This window comes from Anas platyrhynchos, chromosome 36 (genome assembly GCF_047663525.1).
Source record: "Anas platyrhynchos isolate ZD024472 breed Pekin duck chromosome 36, IASCAAS_PekinDuck_T2T, whole genome shotgun sequence".
NCBI classification, from domain to species: Eukaryota; Metazoa; Chordata; class Aves; order Anseriformes; family Anatidae; genus Anas; species Anas platyrhynchos.
This window is the reverse complement of record NC_092624.1, coordinates 2460373-2470000: the sequence shown is the minus strand read 5'-3', so window position 1 is coordinate 2470000 and position 9628 is coordinate 2460373. Positions and strand designations below refer to the sequence as shown.

The 9628-nt window shown below is 53.8% G+C and overlaps 1 protein-coding gene across 1 annotated transcript; it reads left to right on the top strand.

Moving 5' to 3' along the window:
* Positions 1 to 7559: 7559 nt before the first annotated feature.
* LOC140001004 (olfactory receptor 14C36-like) lies at positions 7560 to 9628 on the top strand. Its single transcript, XM_072032148.1, has 2 exons — positions 7560 to 7693; positions 8117 to 9628. Exon 2 carries the CDS (start codon positions 8140 to 8142, stop codon positions 9073 to 9075), a length of 936 nt encoding a protein of 311 aa, XP_071888249.1. The 5' UTR covers positions 7560 to 7693; positions 8117 to 8139; the 3' UTR covers positions 9076 to 9628.

Below are 9628 nucleotides of genomic sequence, written 5' to 3'. Positions count from 1 at the left end.
CCGGGGCACCCACGACACCGGGGCGGCGCGCTCCGCAGCGGACGGGGGACGCGGCCACCAAAAGCGCGCACACTGCTGCGGCGGCCCCGACGCGGCGGGGGGACGCCCCCCCACCCAGCCAGCCCACCGGAGGCGGGACGCGCCGCGCGGCTCTCTCTCGCTCACTCGCTCGCCCTCGCTGCTTTTGGCACATCGTTTGCGGCCACCCCCGCCGCCTTGCTGCTCGCGGCCGGCACCCGCCGGGCCCCGGACCGAGGCCGGCACCAGCGCCTCGCGCAACGCTCACGGACCCCTGCGGCTCGCGGGGCCGCTCGGCCGTCACACAGCCGGCTTCGGCCGGAAAAGCCCCTTCGTTCGGCGACGAGAACGACGGCCGGAGCGCCGACCAGCGACCAGGGCACGCGCCCTAACCGCCGCCGCCGCTCTCGCCCCGAGCGAGGCAGCGCCTCACCTGCGACGGGAAGCGAGCTGGACAGGAGACCGCCCGTGCCTGAACACCGGACACCGCCGCGGCTCCCCCGGGACAGGGGAGCGCGGAAGAGCCGGCCCGCCGGGGGCCCTGTCCGACGCGACCCGAGTGGCCTCATCGATCGGAGAAAAAAAAAAAAAAAAAGAAAAAAAAAAAAAAGAAAAAAAAAAAAAAAAAAAAAAAAGCAGCGAACAGCGTCGCGTGCGTGCGTGCGGGTGTGCTGGAGCAACGTCCGCGAGAGGTGCTCGCGCCGACCTGAACATCGGCCCTGACAGGAACCGACCCGCCGGGAAGCCTCTCCGACGTGCCCGAGGAACGCCTCGACGGGCGCCTGCGTGCGGGTGACGTGAGGTGCATCGTCGGGAGCCGGAGGCGCCGCCGCCTCGGCCGTGACAATCCGCGGGGTCCCCCCTCTTTCGCTTTCCGAGCCTCCGGGACCCACACAAGCAGCCGGGGACGCCCCCGGACAGACGCGTTCGGGCGCCGGCGGACCGCCCGCCGGCTTCTGGCCGCTCTCTCTCTCTCTCCACAGCTCTGAGCTCGCGGCTCGTTGCTGCTTCTCCGGCGACTCGCACGCGCGAGACCGCTTCTCGCTCGCCGGCGGGGTAGCTGGGTCGGCAAACAGCTGGCGGCTACCGCTCCACACAACCCACGCCCGAGCCGACGCCACCACCGACGCCGCGCGCCCCCTTCTCGCTCGCGCGCCGGCTCTCCAAGCCCCAAGCGCTCGCTCGGCACCGCTGGCGGAGCAGAGTCCTCACTCTCTCCTATAGACGGACAGAAAAGTCCTTGCCTCAGAAACGACGCGGGTCCTTTTCCAGGCTACCGCGGCGAGGCACCCGAGCGCAACCGACTTTTACCTCGACCTAACTGGAGGCACAGAGAAACAGCGACGCCTACCACACCTTCCGAGCCGTGGCACGAGCTGCTAGTCTACCTCCAGCCCCACGGCGGGCCCCAAAGTCCCGTCGGAGACGCGGTAGACCTGGCCGCCGTTCCCTCTGCCCGATCGTCGGCAAACTCCTTCGCGCGGGTAGACCTGGCAACCTCAGGAGGACACGGGGAGACCCGCCGGCCGGGAACCAACACCGCCGGCCCGCCTTCCTTCGCTTTTCGAGCGGGCCCTTCCGGCACTTTTCGGACCTTTTCGGGCTTTTTCGGACCTTTCCGGGAATTTCCGACGCTTTCCGCGCCATCGGAACCGCTCGGGAACCGCTCGACCCACCGACGGGCGCGCGCCTTCGCAAACGCGCGCGCGCGCGCGCTCCCGTCGCTGCCGGGCAGACCCCAACGCCGTTCTCGCGGCCGGACCTGCAGCGACCCCTACAGGTCGCCAACCGGCAAAACAAACATGGCGACCGCGGCCGGGTAGACCTGGCGGCCGCAGAATGCTACGGGGAGACCAGGCGGCCGCGGAAGGACCGGGAGACGAGGCTACGGGGTATACGGTAGACCTGGCAACCTCAGGAGGACACGGGGAGACCCGCCGGCCGGGAACCAACACCGCCGGCCCGCCTTCCTCTGCTTTTCGAACGGGCCCTTCCGACACTTTTCGAACTTTTTCGGGTCCTTTCGGACCTTTCCGGGAATTTCCGACGCTTTCCGCGCGATCAGAACCGCTCGGGAACCGCTCGACTGACCGGGGGACGGGAGCCTTCGCAAACGCGCTCGCGCCCGCGCTCCCGTCGTTGCCGGGCAGCCCCCCACGCCGTTCTCGCGGCCGGACCTGCAGCGACCCCTACAGGTCGCCGCCGGCTAAGCAAACATGGCGACCGCGGCCGGGTAGACCTGGCGGCTGCTGTCCGCAACGCTTTTACAAAGCGCCCGCGGCCCCCCCGAGCCGGGGAACACCTGCCGGCCGGGAACCAACCCCGCCGTCGTTTCCCTAGCAGGGCTCTGCTTTGCCTTGCTCAGCTTCCATCCGCATTGCTCTGCTCTCCTGTGCTGTGCTAGGCTTCTCGCGGAGATGTCCCGCTGATTTTGATGCCGAGTCGATCGGTATAATTACGAACGCATAAACCGTCAGACACAGAGCTTGGCCTCCCCGCAGCCCAGCGACTGTTCCCTCAGAACTGGCACGAGGGGGCAGCAGGCATGCAGATATAACCCAGCATGTAAGTAAAAACATGATTCACACAGCTACGGTGGAAGAAAGGCAACAATAAAGAAATAAACAGCTAAAGCAAGACATGGTTCTTGCCCACCGTCATGGTGCACCAGGAGATGTGAAGGAGGCTGGGGAGAGGGTGATCAGGGTACAGCCACTGTCCAAGTCTGGCTGCCACCTGCACACAACATGAGGGCCCTCCGGTCTGCCCCCCACAGCCACTTGGAACCCAAAGGAGGGCTGGCCACCAGTTCGCTACGTTCACTTTGCTTCTCTTTGTTTTGCCTTGCTCCACTTTGCCTTGCTCATCCAGGCACAGTTTTGCTTTCCCATACCTCCTTTCCTCTGCTGTTCTTGCCCCTGCTTTGCCTCAGAGTGTTTTGCTCTTTCTCTCCTGGAAATACTTTGCATTTCCTTGTGCTACTTTCCTTTGCTTTGCTTTTCCTTAGCTCTGCTTTGCGTTCCCTGGGCTTGCTTTCGTTTGCTTTATCAGGCCATGTTTTCCTTTGTTTAGCTTTGCTTTGCTCTGCTTTGCCTTTCATCTTTTATTCGTTTTTCTTTTATTTATTTATTTATTTATTTATTTATTTATTTAATGTTCCTTGCATGATTTGTTTTCATGTTGGACCTATCTGATGTGTTTTTACAGGCCGTGCTTTGCTTTTCCAGGCCCTGGTGGTCACTGCTTTTCCCTATGCCTAGCAGGGCTTTTCCTTGTCTTGCTCAGCTTTTATCCGCATTACATCCGATCAGGGTACAGCCACTGTTCAAGTCTGGCTGCCACCTGCACACAACCTGGAGCCCTCCGTTTTCCCCCCAACAGGCACTTGGAACCCAAAGGAGGGCTGGCCGCCAGCTTGCTACGTTCGCTTTGCTTCTCTTTGTTTTGTCCTTGCTCTGCTTTGCTTTGCTCTTCCTGGCAGTTCTGCTTTTCCATACCTCCTTTTGTCTCCTGTTCTTGTCTCGGGTTTGCTTTGTTTTGCCTCAGATTGTTTTGCTGTTTCTTTCCTGGCAATGCTTTGCTTTTCCTTGTGCTACGTTCTCTTGCTCTGCTTTGACTTGCTCGGCTTTCCCTTCCCTGGCCATGCTTTCCTTGGTTTAGTTTTGGGTTATAGACCTGGCACTGCTTTGCTTTTCCTACCCCTGCTGTGCTTTGCCTTGCCGCTTTGTCTTCCCTGGTTATGCTTTGCTTTTCCTGGTGCTACTTTCCTTTGCTCAGCTTTGCCTTCCCTGGCCGTGCTTTGTTTTGCTTTATGGGGCCATGCTTTCCTTTTTTTACCTTTGCCTTGCTCTCTTTTGCCTCACCTGCTCCTGCTCTCCTTTCCATTTTCAGGCCATGCTTGCCTTTGTTTTGCTTTACTTTGTATTCCTGGCACTGCTTTGCTGTTCCTTTTGCTACTTTCTTTTGTTCTGCTTTGCCTTGCCTGGCCATGCTTTCCTTTGCTTTGCTTTGTATTCCTGGCATTGCTTTGCTTTTCCTTCTCTGCTCTGCTTAGCTTCTCTTAACCCAGCTCTGATTTGCCTCACCTCCAACTTTTTCGCTTTGTTGTGGTTTTATTGCTGTTTTTTTGTTTGTTTTTTTGTTGAATTTTCATTTTTTAATTTATTTATTTTCACTTCTTTCTCTTTCCTGGTTATGCTTTGCTTTTCCTGGTGCTAATTTCCTTTGCTCTGCTTTGCCTTCCTGTGCTTTGCCTTCCCTGGCCTTGCTTTGTTTTGCTTTATGGGGCCATGCTTTCCTTTGCTTAGCTTAGCTTTGCTTTGCTTTGCTCAGCTTTCCCTTCCCTGGCCATGCTTTCGTTTGCTTTACCAGGCCATGCTTTCCTTGGTTTAGCTTTGGGTTATAGACCTGGCACTGAATTGCTTTTCCTACCCGTGCTGTGCTTTGCCTTGCCTCAAACTGCTTTGCTTTCCTTTGTTTGCTTTGTCTTTCCTGTTTATGCTTTGCTTTTCCTGGTGCTACTTTCCTTTGCTCAGCTTTGCTTTCCCTGGCCATGCTTTCTTTTGCTTCATCAGGCCACGCTTTCCTTGGTTTAGCTTTGGTTTATAGACCTGGCACAGGTCTATAAATGGCCTTGCTCTCACCCTTAGCTACATTAATATCCATTCACCACAAATCTTTTGACCCAGCCACACAGCCAGTTTTTAACCCATTGAAACATAATTCTTTCCAGGCCTTAAGCAGCCAGATTCTCTGGAAGAATGCTGTGGCAAATCGTTTCAAAAGCCGTTTTGAAGTTTAGGTAGACCACATCCACAGCCTTTCCCTTGTCCACTGAGCACATCACCTTCTCATAGATTTAGATCTGATTTGTCAAGCAGGTCCTGCTTTGATAAACCCAACTGGGTTTATCAAAGGGCCTGATCAGCTGGTTGTCCTGTTGTGTGATGGTACTGAAGATAATCTGCTCCATGAGTTTCCCTGGCTCAGAGGTCAGACTGACAGGCCTGTAGTTCTCAGATCATCCTTCTGTCTCTTCTTGTAGATATCCATCATATTTTCTAGTTGACAGTTGACAGGGACCTCCCCTGATAGCCAGGACTGCTGAAAAATGATGGAAAATGGCTTGGTGAGCACTTCAGCCAGCTCCCTCAGTACCAATGGGTGGATCCCATCTAGCCCCCTATACGTCTGCATATCTGGGTGGAGTAGCAGTTCTCTAACCATTTCCTCATGGATTATGAGAGCTTCATTCTGTTCGAGGTCCTTATCTACCAGCTCAGGGGCAGAGTATCAGGGTAGCAACTGGTCTTGCTGCAAAACACTGAGGTAAAGAATGCACTGAGTACCTCAGCCTTTTCATCATCTCTTTTAATTCAAACGAACAAACAAACAAAAACCATTTTTATTGTCTTTAACAGTAATAGACATATTGAGCTCCAGCTGGGTTTTGGCCTTTCCAATTTTTTTTCTTTGCACAGCCTAACAACATTTAGGACTCCAGAGAAAATGACAGGGCTTCAGAGAAAATGATAGCATACATGAGAAGCACAGAAAAAATGGAACTGGGCAACCTTCCGTCCTCTACCCTTCTGTGAGCCTGGTCTGCAGCTCCATTCAACTAGTTACTCCTCTACTGTTCACACTCTCCTACAACTGCTGATACTGTTATCTTGTGAGAGCACAATTAGAATGAGACATCTCCCTGCAGATATTAACAGCTGACAGAATGTGGCATCTGTCCAGAGGAACTTTGAGAACTGCAGGATTTTCCCTATACAAACTTCTTGACATTGAGAAGGAGAAGAGCCCATTCCTGCACTGGAGGAAGAGGAACCCCACACATCAGGGCAGACTGGGACTGTGCTGAGTGAGCAGTGCCCAGGGCACCACGAGGGATGCCATACGAGCAGTAGTGCCTGCTCACCAGGAACCAGGCCAGCTTCCTACAGAGCTGCCTTATGAGGAGCATAGCCACCAAGAAGATCTGGATTGTCAGACTCAGCTCACATCCAGTGTGACACCACATGGAAAAGTGTCTACAGCTAGCCGGTAAAGAGGTACACGGGAGTCCCTACAATATCCTGATTTGGAGAGGAGCTAGGGCTATGGAAAGGCTGAAAGTCCCAACAGGACCCAGGTCTTTGTGTCTATAGCTATGGCTGTTGTCTCTGCCAGTGAGACCTACGAGGAGAGAGCACCAGGGCCTCATTGCCTCCTTGCCCCTACCCATGAACCAGGAAGGGGTCGTACCATTCTCCTGAACTTGGCAATGCACATCCCCATCTCCTACTGCCCCAGGAAGAGCCCTGAGCAAGGTGTAAAGGGAAAGGTTCTCTCTCCCAGAGGCAGGGTGTCAAGGTTTGGCCCTTGTGCTTGGTGAAACGCATCCACTTTGTCTACACCTCAGTGTCACCTTCACACTGTTTTTGTCTCCTTGTCCTCACTGCCTCCACTGTTCTATTCTAACGAGCTCCAAGGGGGAGCTGTGTCAGTGCTGGCCATCAGGGGGACACTCCAGGAAATATACATCTGACATGGACTTCTGGAGAGATGTCTTCAATTGTCTCTTAGTGCTTGAGGTCTGTGGGCTCATCAGGAAAGCCCCCAGAGAAGTAATTACAATGCCTTGGGTTGCTGAGCTGGGCCGGGCTCCTGGGACAGAGAGAGCTCCTGGCAAGAGGCCCTGGTGCAGAGAGACAGCTCTGCCCAGGAGCAGCTCCTCTGCACAGTGCAGCAGGGCTGGGGGCTCTGACCACAGCTGGCATGGGGAGAGGAGAGAAGGAGAGAGGGCTTGGAGGCAGTTGGGAGTGGGAGGATGCTGAGCGCTGACCGCAGGAGAAATCTGCACAGCCCTTGACGAGGTAAGTGTCTGGCTGCAAGGCCATGCAGCTGCAGGTCCTGGAAGGGTCTCCTCCTGGGTCTTGTTTCTGGGAGGGCAGTGGGCAATGCAGTAGGCTTTGAGAGTCCTGCTGGATTGCACTGAGAGGTGAGGATGTCTGGCAGAAGCCCCTTGGAGTGCCCTAAGCCAGGTGCCCCCGGTCAGCCCAGAACACCCTGCCGTGGCCGCCCATGCCAGGCTCTCTGTCAGCTACCCCGTAGCCATGGAGGTGCCCCTTGACAGGGTCCTGTTGGTGGCAGGGTGCTACAGGGCAGCGCTGAGCACAGCCACATGGGATGGGGTCTGTGAGCATGGGCAGGGGGAAAGAAGAGGTGGGCGCAGATCAGCAGCTCCCGGCAGGAACAGCTGCAGGCAGCAGAGAGAGGGGCAGGCGGCCAGAAGGAGCTGTTGCCAGAAACACCGTGTCAGGGGGGATTCGGGAACCTCGTGGCCATGCCCTGCAGTGCAGATGCCTTCTCCTGGAGCAGTCCCTCCCTGGCTTCCTCTCCCCCTGCACCCCATGGGCTGTGGGGCAGGCATGGCCAGCACAGCAGGCAGAGCCCAGATGAGGAGAAGCTCTCAAGCTCCTTCTGGCTTGCTGTGGCTCTCCTCAATTAGCAGCCATCTAATGTTTTGTTTTGTTTTTTTTTTTTTTTTCCTCAGGGAAACACCAGAGTGGGATGGTCCTGTAGCTCAGAGGAATAACAAAAGTGACAGAGCTGCACTGCTCAGTCTTCACCAAGGCACAGTCCCTTTGCCTCCTGGCACCCACAGGATTTCTCTGGGAGTGCACAGGTAATGTAAGGGAGTTCAAGCATCCAACACCTGTCATAAGCATTAGAAGTGTTATTGAAAGCTAAATTAAAAAAAAAAAAAAGGGAGGGGCAAAAAAAAAATAAAATACCTGCAGCTCTGCTCTGCATTGGGTTGTTGACAACAACACTGAAAAGCTCATGGATGTGACAAGTGGACGGCACTTGAGTTTCTCCCATCTTCCTGCTTTCATCCTGCAGCACAGCAGGAAGGACTCCTCTGGAGCCCACAGCAGCCCCTGCTCCCAGTGCCACTATCAGCCAGCACCAGCTGGAGCTCAAGCAAGAAAGCTGCAGAAAGGTTCTCCTGCAAACAAATGCTCGGGCTGGGGGTGCTCTAAGGCTTGTAATAAGTCTCCCTCAGAGAAGTGTGTACTAACTTGTTCTGCCTTATCCTCTTCAACAGACAGCTGTGTTTAATGTCAGCAAATGCCCAACGTCAGCACTGTGAGTGAGTTCCTCCTGCTGGCATTTGCAGACAAGCGGGAGCTGCAGCTCCTGCACTTCGCGCTCTTCTTGGACATCTACCTGGCTGCCCTCCTGGGCAACGGCCTCATCCTCACCACCGTAGCCTGCGACCACCACCTCCACACCCCCATGCACTTCTTCCTCCTCAACCTCGCCCTCCTCAACCTGGGCTGCATCTCCACCACTGTCCCCAGAGCAACAGCCAATGCCCTCTGGGACACCAGGACCATCTCCTATCAAGGATGTGTTGCACAAGTCCTCTTTTTCGTATTCTTCATTGGAGCAGAGTATTCCCTTCTCACTGTCATGGCCTATGACCGCTACGTTGCCATCTGCAAGCCCCTGCACTACGGGAGCCTCCTGGGCAGCAGAGCTTGTGCCACCATGGCAGCAGCTGCCTGGGGCAGTGGCTTTCTCAACGCTGTCCTGCACATGGCGAACACATTTTCCCTGCCCCTCTGCCAAGGCAATGCGGTGGACCTGTTCTTCTGTGAGATCCCCCAGATCCTCAAGCTCTCCTGCTCAGATGCTTACCTGAGGGAAGTTGGGGCACTTGTCTTTACTCTTTCTTTAGTATTTCTTTGTTTTGTTTACATTGTGGTGTCCTATATGCTGATCTTTAGAGCGGTGATGAGGATGCCCTCTGAGCAGGGCCGGCACAAAGCCTTTTCCACGTGCCTCCTTCACCTGGCTGTGGTCTCCCTGTTTCTTTGCACTGGCATATTTGCCTACCTGAACCCTCCCTCCATTTCTTTCCCATCCCTGGATCTGGTGGTGGCTGTTCTATACTCACTGTTGCCTCCAGCAGTGAACCCCCTCATTTACAGCATGAGGAACAAAGAAATCAAGCATGCAGTGAGGAAACTATTTGAATACATCTTTCTTCAGCAGAAATAATGTGCATATAATACTAACAGGACACAGGATTTCTGAAAAAAAGACTCAATGCAAATTCTTGAAAGTAATTTTCTTTATTATTATTCCCTCTAACTTGTGGCTTCAATTTAATGTTATTCTAAGTCTCTTAATTTGTATTTTATTATTATTATTATTATTATTAAGTCAATAATTTCAAATACCTTTATAATCAATATTCATGTTTAAATAAAGACAATAAAGAAACAGGGAGAAATTCATTGGTCTCAACTGCAATCTCTTCCCATCACCAGTGCCTCCAGCTGTGAACCCCCTCATCTACAGCATGAGGAACCTGGAACTAAGGGATGCAGTGAGGACACCATTTTAATACATGTTCTTCAGCTTCTTCGCCTATAACAATTAGCCTATAATCAGAAACACCTATTTTTCTCAGATTTTTTTTTCTTAGTTTACATTTGTCTGTGTTATTATTTTCACTAACTATTGTTTCTGATATAAATAATATTATTCTTAGCCTTCTACTTGTTAAAGATTTACCTATAGAACCAGGATTCCTGTGTAGATAAAGACA